The 25635-nt window shown below is 44.4% G+C and overlaps 1 protein-coding gene across 2 annotated transcripts in view; it reads right to left on the bottom strand.

Annotated features, from left to right (window-relative positions):
- Positions 1 to 25635, bottom strand: part of CSMD2 (CUB and Sushi multiple domains 2) — a 678038-nt gene that overhangs the window by 54520 nt on the left and 597883 nt on the right. For both annotated transcript variants that reach the window (XM_068966215.1, XM_068966217.1), the window contains exons 45-52: positions 25377 to 25457; positions 24761 to 24874; positions 15118 to 15306; positions 12594 to 12740; positions 9514 to 9702; positions 3208 to 3393; positions 1998 to 2192; positions 243 to 416 (exon numbers count right to left, since the gene is read on the bottom strand). In XM_068966215.1, the coding sequence (XP_068822316.1) occupies positions 243 to 416; positions 1998 to 2192; positions 3208 to 3393; positions 9514 to 9702; positions 12594 to 12740; positions 15118 to 15306; positions 24761 to 24874; positions 25377 to 25457 (1275 nt within the window). The remainder of the gene's footprint in view (positions 1 to 242; positions 417 to 1997; positions 2193 to 3207; positions 3394 to 9513; positions 9703 to 12593; positions 12741 to 15117; positions 15307 to 24760; positions 24875 to 25376; positions 25458 to 25635) is intronic.

Genomic DNA, 25635 nt, shown 5'->3' with positions numbered 1-25635 from the left:
ACTCCGGGAGGTGGTGATGGACAGGGAGGCCTGGCATGCTGTGGTTCATGGGGTTGCAAAGAGTCGGACATGACTGAGTGACTGAACTGAACAGAAATACCCAATAGCTAGAGTTTAGATTAAGCATTTTATAATCATAGGTAAAATAGTACTGTTCCAAGATTGGGATCCAGCTTTGGAAAGATCTAACTTGTCCTGGAAAGGGAAAAATGGATGAGAGAGGCCCCGGGGTGGTCACTTACCCAGGCAGCGGACTTCGGAGCCACTCCAGAGTCCGTTGGCCATGCACTCGCGCACCCTGGAGCCCACCAGCGTGTACCCGGAGTTGCAGGAGAAGATGGCCGTCGCTCCATAGACAGACAGGGTTCCGATGCGGTGCCCATTGGGCGGGATGGGGAGCTCTCCACAGGAGATGACTGCAAAGACCACAGAACGTCAGGAAGCCAGTCCCAAAAGACGGGACATGTGCTGCCTCTCATTAGCAAGAATAGTGACAAAAGGAAGATGGGTTCAACCTACTCTAATGGGACTCATGACCGGAATATGGGTCACCATGGTGACTGTCATGCTATTACACTGCACCCATGATTCTCAACAGGGCTGTCACCAGAAGTACCCCTCGAGGAGCTTTTAAAATGTCCAAATCTGCGGTGCACGCCTCGGTGTCCAGGGCGGACGGCGGGCACTCCCCCGTCCTCTCTGCTGAGCCGAGCAGCAGCCTCACAGTCCTGCTCCACAGAGCGCTGCAGACACCACTGGCTGCACTGAGACGTAAGCCCCTGCTTGTAATGAAGCTGTCCCATGCCTGTGACCTCTACTTGGTCACAAATACACCGCCGAGTCTGCGCTTGGACGAACAAAGGCCACAGTGTCTTGCATCATGGGTGCTGGGAAGATACCACTCCTCATACCCAGTCTCAAAGATGCCCTTGAGCACTGACAAGTGATGTCCTTCCGTCCCTTCACAAGCATTTACTTCCTCTAACACACCCTTCTGACTGAGTAAACAGCATCAGTATATCCCTATGGGTGGGCGCTGTGCTGACCCACTCAGAGCCCCCTTGAGGACTGAAGGGCTTCTTTCTGCAGATTGTAGCTGCTGGCAAACATCCCTTTGGTGTGAGCCCTCTTCAGATGGCCTTGGTTAAAGAGTCCTCACATCCAAGGTCATGCTCTCTTCCTCGGACAGCTGGAACCCAGAGTTCGGTGAGTGTGGAGGTATAAAGCCCCCCTGCCTTAACTTGTGGCAATTCTGAAGGGCTGCCCAGATTGAGAGCTCTTAGCTGGGTCAGCTGAGGCATCACCATCATCATCAGAGGCCACCTTCTCCATCTTCCCAGTCCTATTTCCTCCCCTCCCCTCCCCTTCCCATTCCTTTCCTCTTCCCCCTTCTCCTACCCTCCCCCTCCCTTCCTCAGAAGGTGATCCCAAGAGCACTGCCTAACAAATCTCCATCTTAGAGTCGCTTCCCAGAGACCGTGACCTCTGAAACTATCTCAAAGAACCAAAGAAAAGCAATGCACAGTGGGGAAGGAGAAACAGGCACCCTTAGGTGGCCTGTCCCTTGCACTCTAGTCATTCCTCCCACACACACGTCCATTATAGGTCTCATCACACTTTGGTGTCCTTGGTTCTTTATTTGTCTGCCTCTCCTGAAGACTCTCAACTCCTGGTGGGCAGGAACCACAAGCTTTTATCCTCATACCTCTATACCAGGTACCATATACTACCTGGCATGAAGGTTGAATAAATGAATTAGTGCATGTTCACCTGGACAGAGGCAGCTTTTTAATAAGACGACAAGAGGCTGAGAAGTGCTTCCTTAAAGGAGTAGGCCTCTCCCCAGCTCCTGGTTCTAGGTGAGTGTTCAAAAAGAGGTTCACTGCAATCCCTGGCTATACCCTACTCTTCCCCCTTCCAAATTCAGCCCATGTTATGAGACAGTTCGAGTTGGAGGCACTGTGCCAAACTTGCCCACCCTTTCCTCCTGGGCTTACTTTGGCAGGTGGGCATAGAGTTGTCGAGGCTCCATTTGCCATTGGCCTGGCAGTGGATGACCCTTTGGCCGGTGTAGTAGTAGCCAGGGTCACAGATGAGCATCAGCTGGGCCTGGAACTGGTACTGCGTCTCGAAGATGAGCCTCCATCGACCGTGTTCCACACTGACGCTGCTGATGTCAGGACAGGTCACAGCTGGGGAGGTACGAAGCAGAAAGGAAGATTCATTCATTAATTGTGGACGACACAGGCAAGAGCCCAGCGTTGGGGACTGTGGGACCATAATGCAGTCATGATGACTCTCAGAACCTTCAGGCCCCAGGCACATGTGGTCTAGAATGAAGGGAGCTGGGTGGGGAACGTGGCAAGCAACTGGGGTGGCAGATCTGCCAAATTAAAAGAAAATAGGGGGGAGCTGGCACTCTGTTGGTTTTGATTGTGGATGTGAGACTGCAAATTCCAGGTGGTCAGATCTACCTTTTCCAAAGGAAGCTAGAGATAGGATTTTTATGTGAAAGTCTTCTGATTTAAAAATGTTAGAAATTCAAACTATTAATTTTATTTTAAATCACAGGGTCATTGCAATATTGTGATGGTTTTCGCCATACATCAACATGAATTGGCCATAAGGTTACAAAATATTTTTATAAAGCACTGCACAGGCCAAAGAGCCAAACCAAAACCAAAACAAAAACCCTCGTATCATCAGACTGGATATAGCCCATTAGGCTGCCCACTGGCCTTCAAATACCTCTGTTGTTTTGCAGAAGGAAATGGCAACCTACTCCAATATTCTTGCCTGGAGAAGTCCATGGACAGAGGAGTCTGGCAGGCTACAGTCCATGGGGTCACAAAGAGTCAGACACGACTGAGTGACTGTCACTCACCCGTTCTGTTGTTTTAGAGTCTTGCGATCAAAGGACATTCACGTTGATTTTCTAATACTTTTTCGATCTAAGAGGAAGTGGACCAGTCATCCTGAGGTTCTGTGATGGTTTATGGATACATCTCAGGGAACAGGGGTCTGTCGATGTTTTGAAGCAATTTCAAACGGGAACCCAAATTGGTAGATGGAGATATCCATTTGTCTCAGATCTGAGTCCCAGCCTCTATGGGCATGCTTTTCCTATTTCGCTCACTCCTTGCAGGAATCTTTCCAGCTGCTTACCCAGTCCCTCCACATACCCGCCTCCCCTACCCAAGCACTCACGGACACACTGCGGGGGGACGTTGCGATTGCTCCACAGGCCTGTCTCCAGACACTCTGCTGTGGCTTCAGCACCTGCCTGAAGATGGTAGCCTTCACTGCAGCTGTATACAGCCTTGGTCCCCACTGTGTACTCTTTGCCAAACACCATTCCATTCTTGGGGGCCTCAGGAAGCCCACAGGAAAGAGCTGGCAGAGGAGAAAAATGTCATGAGCCTGTCTGCTTCAGGATGGTGTTCTGAGAAGGCAGTTTTATTTTTCCTCTCCCTTGAGGCCCTAGTAGAATGATAGGAAAGAGTAATAAAAGGGAAAAGCCTCGTAACAAAGAAGAAAACGGGAAGATCATCAGCAGAGGAGATGGAAAAAGAAACTTTGGGAGATGAAATACAGATAGAAATGTGTCAGTGGGTTAAACGGAGTTGAGAAGCTGCAGCACAAAATTTATACGGGAGGGAGCTATGACGTGAGACCAATTCTCCATCCCGTCACACAAATACAGTGGAGAGGCAGCCAGGCAGCCATCTTCCAAACTAAACAGAGATGGTTTTAAACTGACTTAAGAAAAAAAAAAGGAAGGAAGGAAGAAAAAAAAAGAAGAAAAGAACCCCTTTGAGCGAATTGGGGATGCTCAAGTAGGAGCAGGTATCCCAGAGTAAGCTCTTTTAATTCTTAGATATAAAGGCTCCCACCCTCAAGGCTGACCCTCTGCCTGCTTATCTCTGCCATATACTCAGTTTGATAGGGACAGAGTAAAGAGACATTGACTATGCTAAAGCCTTTGACTGTGTGGATCACAACAAACTGTGGAAAATTCTTAAAGAGACGGGAATACCAGACCGCCTCACCTGCTCCTGAGAAATCTACATGCGGGTCAAGAAGCAACAGTTAGAACCAGACATGGAACAATGGACTGTTTCAAAATTGGGAAAGGAATATGACAAGGCTCATATAGCCTATGACAAGGTATATTGTTACCCTACTTAATTAACTTATGTGCAGAGTTTATCATGTGAAATGCTAGGCTGGATGACTCACAAGCTAGAATCAAGATTCCTGGGAGAAATATAAACAACCTCAGATATGCAGATGACACTACTTTAATGACAGAAAGCAAAGAGGAACTAGAAGCCTCCTGATGAGGGTGAAAGAGAAGAGTGAAAAAACAGGCTTAAAACTTAACGTTCAAAAAACTAAGATCATGGCATCTGGTCCCATCAACTCAATGGCAAATAGATGGGGGGAAAGTGGAAGCAGTGATAGATTTTGTTTCTTTATTTTCTGCAGACAGTGATTGTAGCCATGAAATTAAAAGATGATTGCTCCTTGGGAGAAAAGCTATGACAGACATAGAGTATTGTAAAGTAGAAACCTCACTTTGCTGACAGGTCCATATAGCCAAAGCTATGGTTTTTCCAGTATTGTGTATGGATTGAGAGTTGGACCATAAAAAAGGCTCTGTACCGAAGATTCGATACTTTCAAATTGTGGCACTGGAGAAGACTCTTGAGAGTCCCTAGGACTGCAAGGAGATTAAACCAGTCAATCCTAAAGGAAATTGACCCTGAATATTCATTGGAAGGACTGATGCTTAAGCTGAAACTCCTATACTTTGGCCACCTGATGTGAAGAGCCAACTTACTGTAAAAGACCCTGAGGCTGAGAATGATTGAGGGCAGAAGGAAAAGGGGGCAACAGAGGATAAGATGGTTGGATGGCTTCACCAACTGAATGGACCCGAGACTGAGTAAACTCCGGGAGATGGTGAAGGACAGGGAACCCTGGCGTGCTGCAGTCTGTGGGGTTGCAAAGAGTCAGACATGACTTAGTGACGGAACAACACCAGCAAAAGGGACTACATAGGTGATTAAATAGTTAATCCCACTAGAGGACTCTAAGTAAAGAAAAACACATGGGAGGCTCCTGTAAGTTAGTGATCATTCGAGAAAGCAGGTTTGCTTATCCACGAAACCAAGTGGGCTTGCTTAGCGAAAAAACCATGCAACAGGAGCGTAGAGCATGCCCCCAAACAATAAAACTGGAGGCATGAGACCCACATCCTGCCCAGTGAGCTCAGTGAGTTAATGATTCCAAGGCCATGCTCCTCTGGGCACACTAAAACAAAAATATAAAGAAAAGGTGGCGGTATACTACAGCCTGAGATGATTTACCATTTTTAGTATAGATGAGTGCCTTTTTGCTCCTTTCCATTGTGCCATGACAGTCCCAGCTTGACCATGTAAGGACGAAAAAACTCCCCTGCTCACCATGGAGGAAGAGCTGATGATGGAAACGTGACATCTACTCAAGAATGAGGAAGAAGGTGATCTTCTCCCCCTCCCCACTTTCCCTTTCATCATAAAACTGTAGCCCACTAAGTTCATGGGGCATGGCATCCTCTCACCTGCCTGCTTGTAAGCCTCACAAGCGTGCTATTCTAATAAGTCACTTCTTATCTATCACTTTGCCTCTCGCCAAATTCTTTCTGCAGAGACATGAAGAATCAGAGCTCCTTGGAGCCCCTATGAAATGCCACCTCAGTTCAGTTCAGTTCAGTCACTCAGTCATGTCCGACTCTTTGCGACCCCATGAATCGCAGTACACCAGGCCTCCCTGTCCATCACCAACTCCCAGAGTTGACTCAGACTCACATCCATCGAGTCAGTGATGCCATCCAGCCATCTCATCCTCTGTCTTCCCCTTCTCCTCCTGCCCCCAATCCCTCCCAGCATCAGAGTCTTTTCCAATGTGGCCAAAGTACTACCTAGTGGTTTCAAATTCAACTTCTTATTCCTGGGAGAGACCTAGTGGGCAAGGATGGCTGTATATAATAATAACAAAGGTAACTCACATCTTTGTCTGGAAAAATCAACCTTGTCTTAAAAATATGAGCAAAGATCACTATACGTATGAAGAAAACCAGCAGCGTGAAAGAGATAAACAAAGATAAGATTAAAAATAGAAAAGTCGCCTTTAGGAAAAAGAGCTAACTCAGGTGACAGAAGACTTCTAGTCTGTAAACCCCTGATTAGCAGGGTCAGATGCTCTAGAGGGCGCTCAGGATGGAGACCAGTGGGCTGCGGCCTCAGCCACTGCGGCCTCCCCAGCAGTGCACCATGAGGGGATCCCTGATGGGAAAGAACAGGATGCTGGCCCTAGACAGCTACTGAGAAAGTCAAGGTGACATATAATAACATGAGAAGAGTGCTTTGAAAAGAGAACAAGCTGAAAGTGAGCAAGGAAGGGCCCTTTCAAGTTAAAAACACCATCAACAAAATAAGCATTAAAAAGGAGTGGCAAGTGAAGACAAAGATACGGCTGCCTGGCATATCTGGGAACACAGGATGTTGCCATCAAGTCATCCACTCCTCCACCACTACAGTCACCCCCAGGGGTGGGCTCTGAGGACACTCCTGATGGAGACAAATAGGCTGACCCCTCTGCCCCTGCAGCCACGCCAGCGGTGCACCCTGAGCGGATTCAGGATGGGAAAGAAGAGGATGCTGGCCCTAGATAGCTAAGGTGCATATCCAAGGAATGATTGCAATGAGCCCTGACTTCTGCATCTTCCCATATATAGAAGGGCTTCCTCCACCTGCCAACGCAGGAGACACAAGAGGCAGGTGCAATCCCTGGGTCAGGAAGATACCCTGGAATAGGAAGTGGCAACCCATTCTGGTATTCTTGCTTGGAAAATTCCATGGACAGAGGAGTCTGGCAGGCTACAGTCCATGGGTCACAAAGAGTCAGACGCAACTGAGCATGCACATACATAAAAGAACGCTAAACTTATTAACCTGGGGTGCTTGGTTTTCTTTAATTAACAGTAATCTTTTGATGTTCTGACTACCTGGTTTTTATTGCAAAAACTCATATATTTCCTGGCTCCTCCCTTGCCTCTTCAGAACAGTCCCTCAGAGCTATCTGAAAGGCTGTCTTCTGAGCCTAAGTCTGCCGTATAAAACATAATTCTCAACTTTCAGGTTGTGAAATAAAATTCATATTTTATGACAAGAAAAATGTAAAAATTTTCTCAGCCCTCTGGCTTCCTCTCTCCCTCCCCATCAGTGTGCACAGTGATCTGCTTTATGCAACAATGAAACCTCCCCCACTGCTCAGTAAAGAGCAACATTCTCCTAGCATCAACAAGTTGTTGTTGTTCAGTCACTAAATCGTGTCCTACTCTCTGTAACCCCATGGACTGCAGCACGCCAGGCTTCCTTGTCCTTCATTATCTCCTGGAGTTTGCTCAGATTCGTGTCCATTGAGTCGGTGATGCTATCTCATCATCTCATCCTCTGCTGCCCCCTTCTCCTTTTGCCTTCAATCTTTCCCAGTATCAGTGTCTTTCCTAATGAGTTGGCTCTTCATATCAGGTGGCCAAAGTATTGGAGCTTCAGCTTCAGCATCACTCCTTCCAATGAATATTCACGGTTGATTTTCTTTAGGACTGACTGGTTTGATTTCCTTACAGTCCAAGGGACTCTCAAGAGTCTTCAACACCACAATTCGGAGGCACCAATTCTTCGGCGCTCAGCCTTCTTTATGGTCCTACTTTCACGCCCGCACATGAGTACTTTGGAAAACCATAGCTTTGGCTCTACTGACCTTTGTTGGTAAAGTGATGTCTCTGCTTTTTGGAAAAAATCAGAGACAAACTATGCTATCTATGTTTGTCATAGCTTTCCTTCCAAGGAGCAAGCATCTTTTAATTTCATGGTTGCAATCACTGTCTGCAGTGATTTGGGAGCCCAAGAAAAGAAAATATGTCACTACTTCCACCTTTTCCCCATCTATTTGCCATGAAGTGATGGGACCGTGAAGGTGACTGGTAAATTTTTCTTTCTTTTTTATGATGCAGTACACAATGCTGAGAATGTGGGAGGAGAGACAACATGCCGCAGTGGAATTATAAGAGAAGAAAAACTTTCTGGGTAGCAAGGAGTGTCAAAAGCTGTAGACTTTAGATAGGTATGATTCAATAATCTCATTTCTGGGAATTTACTTTAAAGAGATAAATATGGATGTCCCCAAGGATGGAATTATCAGGATTTAAACAGCAGCACTGTTTATAGCAGCAAAAAGTACGGAAGTTCAAATGACCAACAATAGGTTGATACTTGAACAAGTGAGTTTTTCTACAGTGCTCCAGATCATTGCAAATATTGATAACAAAGTGTATTTAATCATGTAATAAATGCTAACAAAATATGAAGAGCTTTGTACACCAATAATACCATTTTTATCAATAATTTATGAAAGACCAAAGGAAATGTTAAAAGTGGTGATTTCAATTGATGGGGTTATAGGTCTTTTATACTTTTCTTTTGCATTATCTGTAGTTTTTTTTCCTTCAGATTTCTAGTCTGAATGTATATTGCTTTAAGAAAAAAAAAATACCACAAATGACCAAAACCGATACATGTGAACTGCCTGGTATGTATCAGGTGCTTGATCACTGACGATTTCGCAGGTGATGCTCACTGTTCATTCTGGTTCCCCTGGCCGCTCGTCTTCTGCTACCTGGCATGCTCCTTCACACACCATCAGTTGTGTGGCATATTTTGTGATCTCTCTCGTTGTCTGTGGTTTTGCAAATGCTCTTGCTGTTGCCTAGAAAGCTTTCCTTGCCAGTGCCTGGCTCTTGACTTCTCTTGTTCTATGAGCCCAAGTGACCCCTCTTGTGGGAATTCCCTAGCTGTCGAGGAGCAGGTAGGTCCCCTCTTACTCCCCCAACCCTGTTTGCACTCCTGATACAGCACTTCCTTCCTTCTTGCATTTCTGTGCTACATATCTGTCTCCTTAAAGAAATCAGTCCTGAATATTCATTGGAAGGACGGATGCTGAAGTTGAAGCTCCAAAACTCTGGCCACCTGATGGCAAGAGCTGACTCACTGGAAAAGACCCTAAGCTTGGAAAGACTGAAGGTGGGAGGAGAAGGGGGCGACAGAGGATGAGATGGTTAGACAGTATCACTGACTCACTGGCATGAATCTGAGAAAACCCCAGGAAAGAGTGAAGAACAGGGAAGCCTGGCATGCTGTAGTCCATGGCGTCACAAAGAGGACATGACTTATCAACTGCACAACAACAATCCATCTCCTTCTCTGCTCTGAAAACACCGAGGCTTTGTTTTACATGTATGTATTATCTCTCGGGCTTCAGACATTACGGATCCTCAACACGTTTGCTGAAAGAATGAATTAATCATCCATGAGTGATTCCACATTTGGAAGTGACTGGTCCTGGGACGAGCCCAAGTTGCGGGTAGGACCGAAGCACCCTGTCACCTCTCTCCCACCAGCTTCTTACCTTGACAGAGAGGAATGGCTTCACTCCACAGGTGGTAGCCCTGGGGGTGCCGGGTACAAATGGCCATGCTGTGTCCCACCAAGCGGTAGCCGGCATTGCAGCCGAAGTGGATGGAGCCTCCGGGCTGGGTGGTGGTCTGGCCCAGAAGGAAGCCATGGAGGGGAGCCCTGGGTAGGCTGCAGTAGGAAGCTGCATGGCAAGATGAGGGTCAGGGACCACGTGCAGTAGGAAGACAGAGGTGGTCCTTCTTCATGCAGCCCCCCACCCTCCAGCCCCTCCCCCTTGCTTCTCCCCCTCCTTCCCATCTTCACCACTGCCAGGTGGACTGCTAGTTAGGAAGTCGATACAGAAAAGAATCAGTCTAGCACAGCCAAAGAAAGGAAAAGAGAAGGGAAGAGAAGGAAAAGAAAGAGGGGAAAGGAGAGGGATGACAAGAGAAGAAAGAAAAAAAGAAAGTTCTGTGAAGCACTGGGTCGCCTTTGGGTCTGGAGGCAGCACCGGTTGTGCAGCTAAGTTCAGGCTCTCAAATCCTGCTAGCTCCCAAAGAGACACAGAAAACAATCTGACGTGGTTGGTTTCAGAAAGATGTGACTGCAGGGCTGAGGCCTCTGGAGTCAGGGCTGGGCTTGAGTTCCACTTCCCAACTTTCCACAGGTCTGTGATGTGAGACAAACCTCCCAGGCTCTTTTAGCCCCACTTTCCTCACCTGAACGTTGGGACTGGCAATGCCTTCCTCATAGGTTCTGGGATCATTTAAACGGGATCTTGTCTGTAAAGCCCCTAGCCTGGTGCAGGGCACTCTGTGCTCAGTAAATGGTCCGAGTCCTGCTTTCTGTTGTGTAGGGGGCTGGAGGGGGAGAGGGAGTTGTGGCAATCCACAGTCCTCATTTCCCCTTGACATACAATTTCAATTTATTTCATTCATTTATCCAACAGACAGACATCAAGTGTCTCTTATATGTCAGGTGCTATTCTAAGTGCTGGGAATATGACAGTGAAGAGAAGAGACAAAGAGCCCAGCCTCAGAGACCCTGCAACACAAACCTCTGCCAGGGAGCCTCAAGGGGAAGTTCTGTGCAGCCAGGAAAGAGGCCTGACCAAAGAAGTGCAAAGGGCAAGCCCGTCCATCTGCTTTCAGCATCCCTGGCGCGGGCTAAGTCAGGACGGAGGTGCCAGGACCCTTTCTGTATCCGCTGGCCTCCTACGTGATTACATCCCTCTGCTGGTGAAACTGATGTTCTCAAACCTCCCCTTCCAAGGCAGACACCCTCCTTTGCTTCTGCTTTGCCAACTGAGTCCTGTTTATGTGGTACCCACAAGTCTACCTCAGTCACGAACAAGAATCTCAGTTATAAAATAAACAGTGATAGAGGCATGGGCAAATTACAAGATTCTCCTCTGTTTCCATTAAGGACTCATTGTTTCACTATGTAATTAATTCACTTTCTGCAGCAGCATATGTATTATAAGTGACTCATTACCCACAAACATGTGATTAATCTTTAAAAACATCAAGCCAAGGGCAACTCCTTAATGACTTCTAGTTCAGGGGGTAGCAATCGGCACAGTGAAATGCTACTAAATTGCTTTATTTCTCTATTGTGTTAGTAGCTGCTAGGAAATCAGCCTGAATCTCCCTGACATTACCTTAAGGTTTCTTTTCCACCAAGAAGAACTGAGACCAGAAGAGGCTGAGTGACTTGCTTAAACATCATTCAGCTAGCGGGTGATGCAGCCCAACTAGCTGAAGGGTGTGAAGGGCCACCCTCCCTCTTGTGTGTATGCTGCAGGAAAGCAATTGGGGTCTACTTTGCAGAGGAAATGGACTCTGAGAAAGTAAAGCTCCTCCTCCTCCCAGGCTCCCTTCAGCTTTCCTGGCTGGCCCTCACCTGGAGCCATCCCTACTCAAGAGTTCCTTAAGATTTCTAGCTTTATATAGCAATGAAGCTAGACCAGCTAAGTTTGCGCTGGTCTTCCAAGTGGGCAGCCTGTGCAAAGAGATGGACTGAGATAAGAGGCAACTCAGGCTATGTTTTGACATCCCTCCTAATCAATATTCTTTGAAAACTTGCCCAACATTTGTTTGGAACACAGGCCAAATGCAGTTTCCATGGTGGCTCAGATGGTAAAGAATCTACCTGCAATGTGGGAGACCCAGTGTGATCCCTGGGTGGGGAAGATCCCTTGGAGGAAGAGGACATGGCAAGCTACTCCAGTATTCCTGCCTGGAGAATCCCATGGACAGAGGAGCCTGATGGGCTACCGTCCATGGGGTCACAAAGAGTTGGACACGACTGAGCGACTTTCACTTTCTTTCAGGCCAAATGCAACCAGGGAAAGAGTGCTGTGAGAGGACCAGCCCCTGGTGGAACTGGCTATGGTCTTAGGTCATTTATTTCTGCCCCCAAGCTCACAGAAGCGGCCAGCAGTTCAATGGATCCACTACCCTGCAACATGGGCAGCAGGCAGTTTTTCACGTTTTCTTCCCAGTGATAGACAGTAGACCCCAGATGGGAGCTCAGTTAGCCTTGATTTTCTCTGCCTTATTACCTCTCTAAGGATAGTTTTGTGTCCTGGCAGATAGTTAGCTGGCACCGCCCTCAATCTGACTCTGCCTATGAGATGGGGCTCACAGAGCACAAGGGAGGCTCCTGGACTAGGAATACGGCCCACTGTTTGCTGCTTGTCTAATATCTGCCAGTTGGAGACCCACATCTTTAGGATTTTTCAGTTTTAAGGGACTTTTACTAACATTTCAACACTGTTAGGGACAGGACCACCTACAGGCATTATCAGCTCATATACGATAAACTTATCTAAAAGCCACAGGTTGGCAGTGGGAGCAGCAAGAAGGAAGAGGTTACAACTGGGGAGGTAGGGAGGGAGGAGGTGGGGTGTCAAGGATGCTCTGCAGCTACAGGTGAGAGAGACTCAGCGGAGGAGAAAGGCTGCGGGTCTCCAGGCTCGTGGAGAAGCCGCACCGCAGTCGAGAATGTGGCCCACGGCTTATTGTTTTGGGTGAGAAACTTAAGAGGCTCAGGGGCTGCGGCCCTTCCCATGAGTCCTTATGTTTCACTCACCTGAATACCGAATCTTAAAGCCCTTCCGATTGTAGGCATGGTCAGACGACCAGCGCAGGTAGACGGAGTTGCTCGAGCTGGTGACAACCAGGGGAGCCGAGTAATTCCCACTGAGGGCTTTCAGCAGAGGACTCTGTCCCGAGGGCCCTGCGGGAAGATGGCGGACACGGGATCACAGACTATTGTAGTTACCAGAGATACTAACCTTGATGCCTTAAACATAACCGCCTTCTATTTCCCCCTCCTCAAGAGAAGATGTGAAGATTCGAGACCGTAACTCAGCACCATCATTGGTCTGTGCACTTGTCTCTTGCATCCACAGGCCTTGCAGGAGGATATCTTCCTCCTGAACCCTAAAGCAGGGATTGAAGAAGTCCCTGCCAATGCAGAGTGGTTGGCAGGTGAGATGACATCTATTTGCCATCCTGGGACCTGCCCAAGGTCAAGAGGCTGGTTAATGGAAGAGCTGGTTTTTAACTTGGGAACTTTTTCTACCTTACCATCTTACTTGTGCCTATTAAAAAACAGCTCAGGGCCTGCCAGATAGGAAAAAAAATATGAATGAATATATAGCAATAAAGCTAGAGGAAACATCAGGTCTCAGTGTCATAAATAACACGGCTCCCCAATATTGCTTCCCAGGGCTCTTCCAGAAGGGCCTCCCTCTTCTTTTTTTTTTCCACCTTAAATGCCTGGAAGTGCATTCCAAGAGGGCCGATTCAAGGGCTGCAGAGTACAAAGCTGGATAATGCCAAACACAGGATTTATTATCCTGCAAAGAGCCCTGAGTGATAGTTCTCATATGCTGCTGAGACAGCGCTTGGGAGCGTGGGAAAAGTAATGGACCGTATTACACATAGGAAAGTCATCAGAACTGCTGTGACAGCTCTGAAGGAAAGGGTCAAAGGGCTCAGAGAAATGGCATGCTGGGATAGGTCTGCTGATTTAGACCAGAACACCCACCAGCTGACTGTGACCTTCGGAAGGATCTGGGGGACATATCGGTTCCTAAAGCAATAAGAAATGCACTGTGGAGCGGGTGAGGACCAGCACCAGCAACAACCTGAGTAATAGCTATCCTCTGTAGGCAGAAACTGATGGGAGGAGATGCTGTCACAGAGCTGGGCTTCCCAGTATTGCTGCGAAGGAGAGGAGTCTAAATGCAGAAGCCAGGTGGAAGCACTGAACAGTCAGGAGAAAGGCTGCAAAGTTGGGATGGCAGCCAGGAGGGCCTGATCTATAGGCTCTATGGAGATGGCTCACAGAACGTGATGTTCCTCAGGGCAAGATAGATGGACAGCCAAAAACAAATGAACATCTGAACAAAACAGATCATGAATATATAACCAAAAAGGCATAGCAACTTCCAATCACTGGAATAATTTGGAGACTTGAGCCAGAACACTTTGGCTGAAGGAGAGGCTGCGTCCTGATGAAACAGGTCCTTGCAAAACACCACCAATGTATATAGTGCTGATTCCCCAAGTCTTTATCCCAAAAGACCTACCACTAGTAATTCAGATAATTGAATACTGGAGAAAAGGGAATGTCTGGATATTTAGAAGACTTCTGTATACAGAGCATGTGAATTTGATGCTGCTACCCGGAACCCAAAGGACTCTCAAGGCTCCTTTGTTTCAACGGGGGTATATATGGCTAGGATTGGTAAGAAATGGAGTCTTGTTTCCGCAACTTAACCCCATGGAAGCCTCAACTGCAGCAGCTATGCCAGACATAGTAGCCTCATTAGAGTAGATTATTGTCGCCTTGGTTATATGGAATGCAGGTACTGATCTAGCAAGGAATTCTTTTCTATACCCACCAGGAAGGAGAATCATAAGCAATTTGCATGTACATGAAACAGACAACAGTATACATCCATGTCTTGCCCCAGAGCTATGTTAATTCTCCTGCTCTGTCGTAACGTAGGAGGAAGATATGTGGACCATCTGGACTTCCTGCAGCATACAGCTTATTGATTTACTATGTGGATGACATTGTATTAACTGGATCTGATGTGCCAGAAGGAACCACCAGTATAGATGCCTTTGCAAGACAGGTACTCCAGAGGGTGAGAGAGAAATCCTATAAAGAATCAGGTGAACTTTTTAGGGTCCTATGGCCCAGGGCATGCTGAGACATTTCCTCCAAATTAAAGAGCAGGTTATTGCACCTTTACCCTCCTACCACCAAGAAAGAAGCACAGTGTTTGGTAGACTTCTTTTGGTTTTGGAGGCTGCATACTCTTCACTATGACCCATTTACTGGCTAGCATTCAAGGTGCCAGCTTTGCATGGTGGCTAGATTTAAGGGAGGGTGTTATAGCAGGTCCAGGCTGCAATACCAGCAGCCCCACTGTTTGGATCATATAACTCATCAACTTCTATGGTACTGAAGTTTCTGTGGTACAGAAAGACCTTGCATGGAACATCTGGAAAGTCCTAACTGGGAGGCTGTGTCATAGATTCCTAGGGTTTAAGCCAGTTGGTACTGTGTGCAGCGGGAAACGATTTAATTTACTTACCATCAAAGATCTCAAACTCATCATACTGCTTCTCACTGAGAAAGTACTCCACTGTGATGGAGATGTTATATTCGGGCTCCACTCTCACCAGCCAAGAGCAGACCTGGAATTGGGGATAGCTGCCAGGGTAGCTCTGACTCAGGATCACACCTGTGGAATCCGTCAGAAGCTCATTCGTTGGGCAGTGCACTTGGAGAAAGAAAGAGAAATACCAGGTATGTGGGATGGAGGTGGAACGAATGCCAACACAATGGCTCATCCCTGGTGTAGAGGACAACCACTGGAAAGCCAGCCGGCATTTGAGCACATCAAGCAAAATTCCGACAGCCCTCATTAAACTGCTCCGTGGTGTGAGTTGGTCTCTGATTCCGTGTCAGTGCCGCTACACTGCTGCGACTCAGGCTTGGCCAGTTGGCTGGAATCACTTGTTAACTCACATGTGGGGATGATACGTACATACAGACAACAATAAGGCAACCTCAAACCCAAGAGTTAACTGGATTTGATTTGTACAGAGTATAGGGCAGAGGTGAGCACATGGGATTTTAAGTCTAGTCACGGCTATGGTTCTTCCAGTAGTCATGTATGGATGTAAGAGTTGGACTACAAAGAAAGCTGAGCACTGAATAATTGATGCTTTTGAACTGTGGTGTTGGAGAAGACTCTTGAGAGTCCCTTAGACAGCAAGGAGATCCAATCAGTCCATCTTGAAGGAAATCAGTCCTGAATATCCATTGGAAGGACTGATGTTGAAGCTGAAACTCCAATACTTTGGCCACCTGATGCAAAGAGCTGACTCATTTGAAAAGACTCTGATGCTGGGAAAGATTGAAGGCGGGAGGAGAAGGGGATGACAGAGGATGAGATGGTTGGATGGCATCACTGACTCGATGGACGTGAGTTTGAGTAAACTCTGGGAGTTGGTGATGGACAGGGAGGCCTGGCGTCCTGCAGTCCATGGGGTCGCAAAGAGTCGGAGGCGACTGAGTGACTGAGCTGAACTGAGCACCTGGATTTAGACTCCACCTCTGTCACGTACTACCTATGTGATCTTGAACAAATTACTGCCTTTCTGTGCAAATGCTTCTCCATTTCCAACCCAGAAAGAGAACTTGTACCTTACAGTGCTGTTGTATTACACCAAATGTCATATATATACATATATATGTTATGTTATATAATTATATATTAAGATTATATATTATATGATATACATTATATGATACTGTGTTATTTCATTATATATTAAGATTATACTATAATATACTATAAATTATAGTATTAAACTAAATAATATATGCAAAGCATGAAACATATAGCCTCCATAAACTGTAGCAATGATGACTGGGATTATACCAGGAACAGAAGCAAACAGCCTAGCATGTGGGATCTAGTTCCCTGACCAGGGATGGAACCTGGGCCCCTTCACTGGGAGTGTAGAGTCTTAGACACTGGCCCACCAGGGAAGTCCCATGAACTTCTTTTTAAATTCAGATTCTTAGAGAAATAATTTACGTACAATAAAATGCACAAAGCATCACTACGAACAAAGCTAGTGGAGGTGATGGAATTCCAGTTGAGCTGTTTCAAATCCTGAAAGATGATGCTGTGAAAGTGCTGCACTCAATATGCCAGCAAATTTGGAAAACTCAGCAGTGGCCACAGGACTGGAAAAGGTCAGTTTTCATTCCAATCCCAAAGAAAGGCAATGCCAAAGAATGTTCAAACTACCGCACAATTGCACTCATCTCACATGCTAGTAAAGTAATGCTCAAAATTCTCCAAGCCAGGCTTCAGCAATACGTGAACTGTGAACTCCCTGATGTTCAAGCTGGTTTTAGAAAAGTCAGAGGAACCAGACATCCAATTGCCAACATCTGCTGGATCATGGAAAAAGCATGAGAGTTCCAGAAAAACATCTATTTCTGCTTTATTGACTATGCCAAAGCCTTTGACTGTGTGGATCACAATAAACTGTGGAAAATTCTGAAAGAGATGGGAATACTAGACCACCTGACCTGCCTCTTGAGAAATCTGTATGCAGGTAAGGAAGCAACAGTTAGAACTGGACATGGAACAACAGACTGGTTCCAAATAGGAAAAGGAGTATGTCAAGGCTGTATATTGTCACCCTGCTTATTTAACTTATATGCAGAGTACATCATGAGAAACGCTGGACTGGAAGAAACACAAGCTGGAATCAAGATTGCCGGGAGAAATATCAATAACCTCAGACATGCAGATGACACCACCTTTATGGCAGAAAGTGAAAAGGAGCTAAAAAGCCTCTTGATGAAAGTGAAAGAGGAGAGTGAAAAAGTTGGCTTAAAGCTCAACGTTCAGAAAACGAAGATCATGGCATCTGGTCCCATCACTTCATGGGAAATAGATGGGGAAACAGTAGAAACAGTGTCAGACTTTATTTTTTGGGGCTCCAAAATCACTGCAGATGGTGACTGCAGCCATGAAATTAAAAGACGCTTACTCCTTGGAAGAAAAGTTATGACCAACCTAGATAGTATATTCAAAAGCAGAGACATTACTTTGCTGACTAAGGTCTGTCTAGTCAAGGCTATGGTTTTTCCTGTGGTCATGTATGGATGTGAGAGTTGGACTGTGAAGAAGGCTGAGCGCCAAAGAATTGATGCTTTTGAAGTGTGGTGTTGGAGAAGACTCTTGAGAGTCCCTTGGACTGCAAGGAGATCCAACCAGTCCATTTTGAAGGAGATCAGCCCTGGGATTTCTTTGGAAGGAATGATGCTGAAGCTGAAGCTCCAGTACTTTGGCCACCTCATGCGAAGAGTTGACTCACTGGAAAAGACTCTGATGCTGGGAGGGATTGTGGGCAGGAGAAGGGGACGACCCAGGATGAGATGGCTGGATGTCATCACGGACTCGATGGACGTGAGTCTGAGTGAACTCCGGGAGATGGTGATGGATAGGGAGGCCTGGCGTGCTGTGATTCATGGGGTCGCAAAGAGTCGGACACGACTGAGCGACTGAACTGAACTGAAAATGCACAGATTTTAGGTACACAATTTCCATTTAGGCAAATGTATACACCTGTGTAACCACTACCACAATCAGAATATAGATTATTCCCATTGCCCGGGAAAGTTCTCTCGAGTCCTTTTGCAAACAGTATGATCTGCCCGAATGCTCCAGGGAATCAATGGTGCTATTTCTATAAACATAGAGGAGTTTTGCTTGTACCAGAGCTTCATGCGAATAGAATCATACATGTATTGTTTTTTTGTCTGGTTCCTTTTGCTAAATGTAATTTTTGTAGGAGTCGACTGATGCTGATCTATGTATCACCATTTCCTCTGTTTTTATTGCTCTCTAGCAATCATAGGACAATTTGCTTATGGATTCTACTGAGGAACATTGGGGTTGTTTCCAGTTTTGGATTATTACAAAATTAATATAAAAGTCTTATTATGGATATGGGTTTTCATTTCTCTTCAGTAAATAACTAGGAGTAGAATTGCCAGGTGATAGGGTAGATGCGTTTATCTTCAGAAGAAACTTCTATCAGTTTTCTAAAGTGACCATAAGATTTTATATTTCAACCAGCAATATATGAAAATTCTAATTGCTCCACATTTTTTCTAACGCTTTGTATTGTTAGTCTTAAATTTAAGCTATTCTGGTGGGTGCATAGTAATATTTCATTATGGTTTAATTTGCATTTTCCTTGTGATTAATGATGTTGAGCATCTTTTCATATATTTATTGGCTGTTCATTATTTTATTTTACAAAGTGTCTGTTCAAGTCTCTTGTATATATTTTCATTGGATTGTCTTATTACTCAGTTGTAAAAGTTCCTTACATAGTCTACGTTCAAGGCCTTTTTAAAAATATGCATACTCTGAATATCTTCTGTTATTCTGTAGTTTGTCTTTATTTTTTACGTTCATTCCTCTTGTCTTTTCCTTCATGTGTTTTTAATTTGCTTTATCATCTGCATATATACTTATATATCTCTCTTAATGAAATTAGCCTATTTGTCATTTTGAAATATCTCTATTTTTGGTAATATTTCTTGCTTGCAGTATTATTTGAAATTTCTTTATGTTTCTTATGTTTACCATTTTTATGACATCTTTTTCTCTTCTTTCATATTTCATATCTATCTGGTATTTAAAGTGCAACTTTTGTAGCAAATAAATAATTACTTTAAAGCCTCTAAACTTTGGCATGGTGTTTTGCAACAAAAATTCATTTATATAACTGTATTATGCAAATAATATGTTAATCGCTTATTCTTGGTCATTGACAGAGATGTTGAAGTCTACCACCGTAACTGTGAATTTGTCTCTTTCTCCCTGTAATTCCATGAATTTTTCCTTTATATATTTCAATACTATTGTTAGGTACCTAGACATTTATGACTCTTACATAGTCTTGATAAATTATGTTATCAGCATGAAATATTCCTTTATTCCCTTTGATGCTTTCTGCCTTAAATTCCATTTTGTCTAAGATTAGTTTTGCTACACCAGATTTTAGAGGTTAGTACTTGCTATCTATTTTTTTTTAATATTTTGTTTCAGATCAGGGATGAGTGATACTCTAGAGAGGCAAATGAAGATATTCAATTCTAAGTTCATGGAAAGCCTATAACTAGACTTTGAAATTTTTACCAATCTAAAAATCTCTGATCCCTAATTAGCAGTTTGATTCAATTGTATTTATCGTGGTTGCCCATGTATTTGCACTTAGTTTTGCTATTTCATTTTGCAATTTTTGTTAACCATGATTAAAAAAAAAATTCTCCTTTAATGTTTCCTATTGGATTAACCATAGGGCTTCCCAGGTGGCTCGGTGGTAAAGAATCTGCCTACCAATGCAGGAGCGACAGGAGTCGCAGGTTCAATACCTGGCTCAGGAAGGTTCCCTGGAGGAGGAAATGGCAGCCCACTCTGGTATTTGCCTGGGACAATCCCATGGCCAGAGGAGCCTGGATGGCTATAGCCCACAGGGTTGCAAAGAGTTGGACATGACTGAATTACTGAGATGCATGCATTGTATTAATCAAATTTTCTTTACTCTCATTATTTTTGATTATGGATTTAGAATTTATACATATTGTGGGCATACATAATTTAAGAAAATGATGTATACATTTAAACATTGTATTTAAATGTATATATTTTTAATAATGTACATGGTTAATCAATATTTATGATTTTCCTTAGCAAGAAAGGGTCTTTAACTCATTTTTTCTTTCTTCTAAATAGGTTCTCCAGTGTAATTTATTTGTCCAGTTGTCTTCTGAGTTTTTATTTTCTACAGTCTACATAAACATATTTACTTCTATATTTTACTGATTTCTTGTTATTGCTGTTCAGTCACTCAGTCGTGTCTGACTCTTTGTGACCCCATGAACTGCAGCAAGCAGTCCATGCAGGAACACTGATTTCTTAGCTTACTGTTAATTTTTATACCTGAGTCATTCTACCGGTATTCATTTTCTTGCTGAACATCAAAAAAAAAATGTATAAATTGGACATCATCAAAATTAAAACCTTCTATGCTTCAAGAACCCATTAAGAAAGTGAAAAAACAATCCACAAAATAGGAAATAATTCTGAAAATCACACATGTGATTAAGGACTTGTATTTAGAATATATAGATAAATCCTACCACTCAATAATTAAACAGATAGTTGCTAAATGTGGTAGAGATTTCTGAGGTTTACCAATATCACGTTTTCTTTTATTTCCTGAGCATATAAAAAACTTCACTTTCCCTCCACGTGCCTATTTCTGGCCAATGAGATGTGAGTAGAACCATGTGTGGCACTTTGGGGCTGAGGCGGTGAAAAGCCCTTATGGGAATGTCCATTTCTGTCTTCCTTTGCTGCAACGGAGGTTGGAAGAGCAGGCCTAGTTTTCAGACAGCAGCACACGATTCAGGCAGCCTGGATCATGGAGTTAGCAGCTCTATAAAGTTATTTGGACCACAGAAAATTTTTTGAAGAAGATATAAACTTTTGTTGTGTTAAGCCACTGAGATGTGGGGATTGCTTGTCATTGAGTAATGCACTGAAGTGTCTCCTTTAATTCTGCTTTTAGTAGGGCAGTAACTTTACTTAGTCCTTGTGTATCTGAAGATTTCATTAATTCACTCTCACTCTTAACTGATAATTTAGCTGGGTTTATCATTTCAGTTTACAATTATATTTCCTGCTGCATTTTATCTTTTAGTAGGTATTATTTTTGATTCAATAGTGCTATGAGTCTGATTTAGCTTTTATCCATGAGAAGATAAATATATATTTAAATATAATGCTTTGTCTTTATCCTTGATATTCTATAATTACACTGTGATGTTTTAGGCTTGAATTTCACCAAATTTTTTATGTTGCCATAGCAAGCCTTCAAGATAGAAAAATGTCTGATCCTTGTCAGAGGAGAGTAGGACTTCATTGGAAAGGCATTATCTGAGGCAGAAAAGAGAAGAATAAGCCGAAAGGTAAAAGAAAGTTGTACAATGAAGTGGTTATGAATGGAAAATCATCTCTATTAAGGGACTGGAAGATAACATAGTTAAGATGGCAGTGAGACCCAGACTGGCCCATCGATTCAACTCAGTCTCTATAAAAATCTCAGTTCGTTTCTTTGTAGATATTGACAAGTTGATCCTAAAATTCAGGAAATTCAGCAGACTCAGAATATCCAAAATAATCTTGAAAACGAAGAACAAAGTTGGAGAGCTCACACTTTTGGATTTCAAAACGTGTGGCCAAGCTACAGGAATCAAGATGTAGTACTTGCATAATGACAGATTCAAGAGAATAGAATTGAGGATCAGGAAATAAAACTTTCCATTTACTTTTCTGTGTCCCTGGGGCCAGCATGGCATGGTGGATCAACTATACTTCAATAAAAATTGTCTTAAAACCCCAATTCATAGTCAATTGAATTTGACAGGGTGCCAAGACAATTCAATGGGGAAAGAATAATCTTTCCAGCAAGTGACGTCAGGACAATTAGATATCTATATGCAAAATCATGAAGTTGGACTCCTACCTCACACTATATATAAAAATGAACTCAAAACAGATAAAGTCCTAAATGTTAGAGCTAAAACTATAAACTCTTAGAGGAAAACATAGACATCAATCTTCTTGACCTTGGATTAGGCAATAGCTTCTCAGATATGACACAAAAAGGACAAGCACCAAGAGAAAAAATATATACATTGGACATCATCAAAATTAAAGACCTCTGTGCTTCTAAGAACACCACCAAGAAAGCAAAAAGACAACCCACAAAATGGGAGATGTTTTTAAAAAATCACACATCTGATAAAGGACTTGTATCTAGAATATATATAAAAACTCCTACAACTCAATAATTAAACAGATAAAAAACAATCAAAGATGGGCAAAGGATCCGAACAGACTTTTCTCTGTGCAAATGAACAATAAGCACATGAAAAAATCTGAACATCTTAGCCATCAGAATATACAAATCAAAACAATAATGAGATACCCACTACACTCACTAGGATGGCTGTAATTAAAAAGACAGATAATAACAACAGAGAGGACACGGAAAGACTGAAATTCTCATACACTGCTGGTGGGAATGGAAAATGGTTCAGCCACTGTGGAGGATACTCCGGCAGTTCCTTAGAAGCTTAAACATAGAGTTACCAGTTACCATATGACTCAGCAATTCCACTCCTAGATGCATACCTAGGAGAAATGAAAACGTATGTTTCACACAATAACTTGTATATGAATGCTCGTAGCAGCATTATTTATAATAGCTACAAGTGGAAACAACTCAAATACCCATCATCAATGAGTGTATAAACAAAATGTGGTATGTGTACAATGGAATGTGTGCGCGCTAAGTCACTTCAGTCGTGTCCGACTCTTTGCGACCCTATAGATTGTAGCCCACCAGGCTCCTCTGTCCGTGGGATTTTCCAGACGAGAATACTGCAGCGGGTTGTCATGCCCTCCTCCAGGGGATCTTCCCAACCCAAGGACTGAACCTGTGGCTCCTGCATTGCAGGCAGATTCTTTACCACTGAATCACGGAAGAAGCCCACAGTGGACTATTACTGGGCGAAAAAAAGGAATGAAGTGCGGATACACGCTGCAACATGAATGAACTTTTAGAAGATTATACTACATGAAAGAAGTCAGTCACAAATGACCACACATTGTAGGAATCCATTTACACTAACCCAGAATAGGCAAATTCATAGAGATAGAAACTGGTTTGGTGATTGCCTAGATCTAAGGGGGCTGGAAAGAAATGGGAACTGACTTAACTGACTGCAAGAGTTCTTTTTGTGGGGGGGTGGGGAGGTGATTAAAATGTTCTAAAATGGATTGTGACAATGGTGGCAAAACCCTGAAGGTGCTAAAAACCATTGATGCATACACTTAAAGTGGATGAGCTGCAAGGCATATGAATTACACCCTGATAAAGCTGTTATTACAAAAAAGAGACTCCGAAGGGTCATACTTGGGGAAGCCAGCATGACACCAAGTCCCAGAGGAAAGCATGAGGCTGAGAGTGGGGAGTAAAGCAGGAAGACTGGAGCCACGTAGACATAGAAACAGAGCCAGGGATGATGAGAAACTAGGGCTGGAGCTAATCAACGATGAAGACTAAAGTTCACTGTAATCGCGGGCTGGTCATTTGGTATGTGGGTGGGTCAGCTCAACTGAAATAGATCATGAATTGCGCAGTTATCAGCAGCCTAATTCTGGGGCTTGTGGTCCCTCTCTTCCTGGCTAACAATCCATATTACAGATTCTCCCTACTCTCATTTTCTTAGAGCTGGAGGAGAAGCCGACCTGCTTCTCCACAGGCTACTAACTATCTGTTGGTGGCAACAGCACTGGAAGCAGAAGCAGAACTAGAGACTCTAGTAACGGCCCACACCGAGCAGTTACTGCACGCCAGGCACAGTTCCAAAGCGCTTTACACTGCTGACTCATGCATCCTCATAACAAGGCCGTGGCGTGAGTAACATCCTTACCCTTACTTTACCAGTTAGGCCCAGGACAGTTAGGTGTCTTGCCCCAGGTCAGACGCCTCGTGAGTGGAAGGTATTGTTTTGGGGTGTTAGTTGGGGTGACTTGGTGAAGCGCATCCACCTTCAGTCAAGTCACTCCACTGGAATAAAGACAACCGCGGTCTCTTGGTTGCCTAGCTCAGCACACAGGGTTTTGGACACACCTGTACTCCAGTAAGGCAAGGTTGGTGTGTGAGCCTCGACTCCCACCAGAGGTCCCATGACCTCCTTCCATTTCCAGGGAGTGTCAGTTAGAAATAAGGAAGGAATTTCCCTGGCAGTCCAGTGATTAAGATTCTGCAGGGTGTGGGTTCAATCCCTTGTCAGGGAACTAAGATCCCACCTACCTTCCAGCAAGGCCAAATTTTTTTTTTTTTTTAAAGCAAAAAGGACAGAAATAAACAAGGCCTCTATGGCCAATTCAAAGGCCTGGATCTAGAAGCAGAGCAGAGAACCTACCTGGAACACTCACTCACTCGTTCCAGCATTTGCCAAGTGACCTCTTACTTCACGGGCAGGGGCTGGGAATACAGAGAAAGGCAAACAGGGGCTCTGTTTGGGAGAAACTCCAAGGCACGGTTCACTGCGATTACCTTCACATATCGGGGGCGGCCCTTCAAACTGCAGGTATGTTCCAAGTTTGCAGGTCAGGATCTCATTCCCCACTAAGGTAAAGCCGGGGAGGCACCGATAGCGTACAATGTCACCTGTCAAGGAAAGATCAATATGGGGATTTCCTGGAGAAGACTGGGCAGGGCTGACTGGCACCCCTTAGTACCCATTTGAACCCACTTCCAGGCAGGATGATCAGTGGCGGGGTGTGTTCTGTTGAGTGAGCAACTAGCTCATCTCCAATCGAATGACACAGATGACCACGGCTCCCCTCTCACAGTTCAGCCTTGCTGAGCCTAAGAATGGTCCACGTTCCAGGAACTTTTTATAGTGTCCTGTATGGACTTATTTCAAAAAACATCCTGACTTGAATCATGGAAGAAAATCTCTTTTCTAGCTCCTCTGGCTATGTATGGCTAAAAGAAAGAGTGACTGTATTTTGAGTGAACCTCAGTTGACAGACTGTCAACCCTTTTGCATTGAGTCTATTGTTTCTTTTCATGGACAGAAGAGAGAGATGAGCCCCACCGGCCAGAGCTGCCCCCCACCCCCGTCCCTCCTCCACAGCCCAGACCTTGCTGGCACGGGAGATGTTACCTATGTTGAATTCTTCATTCTCTGTGACAACTTCGGCATTGGGGAGGATGGTGGGAGGAGGGCATTTGGTGAGTGGATAAGCTGAAAAGACAAAGGCAGACAAGTTGATGGAAGAGCATCGCTCTTGGGACACACGGTCATTCATTAGTTCAGGGCCTCGTGTTTTCACTCCTCATCTGTCCACACAGCAGATGTTAACGAGTATTTATCTGCACACAGAAGAAAGTTAGCCAAGTACTGTCTTGCTTACCTGCTGCCA

This window comes from Capricornis sumatraensis, chromosome 2, assembly GCF_032405125.1.
Source record: "Capricornis sumatraensis isolate serow.1 chromosome 2, serow.2, whole genome shotgun sequence".
NCBI classification, from domain to species: Eukaryota; Metazoa; Chordata; class Mammalia; order Artiodactyla; family Bovidae; genus Capricornis; species Capricornis sumatraensis.
The sequence above is the reverse complement of the archived record's forward strand: the minus strand, read 5'-3'. Positions and strand labels throughout refer to the sequence as shown.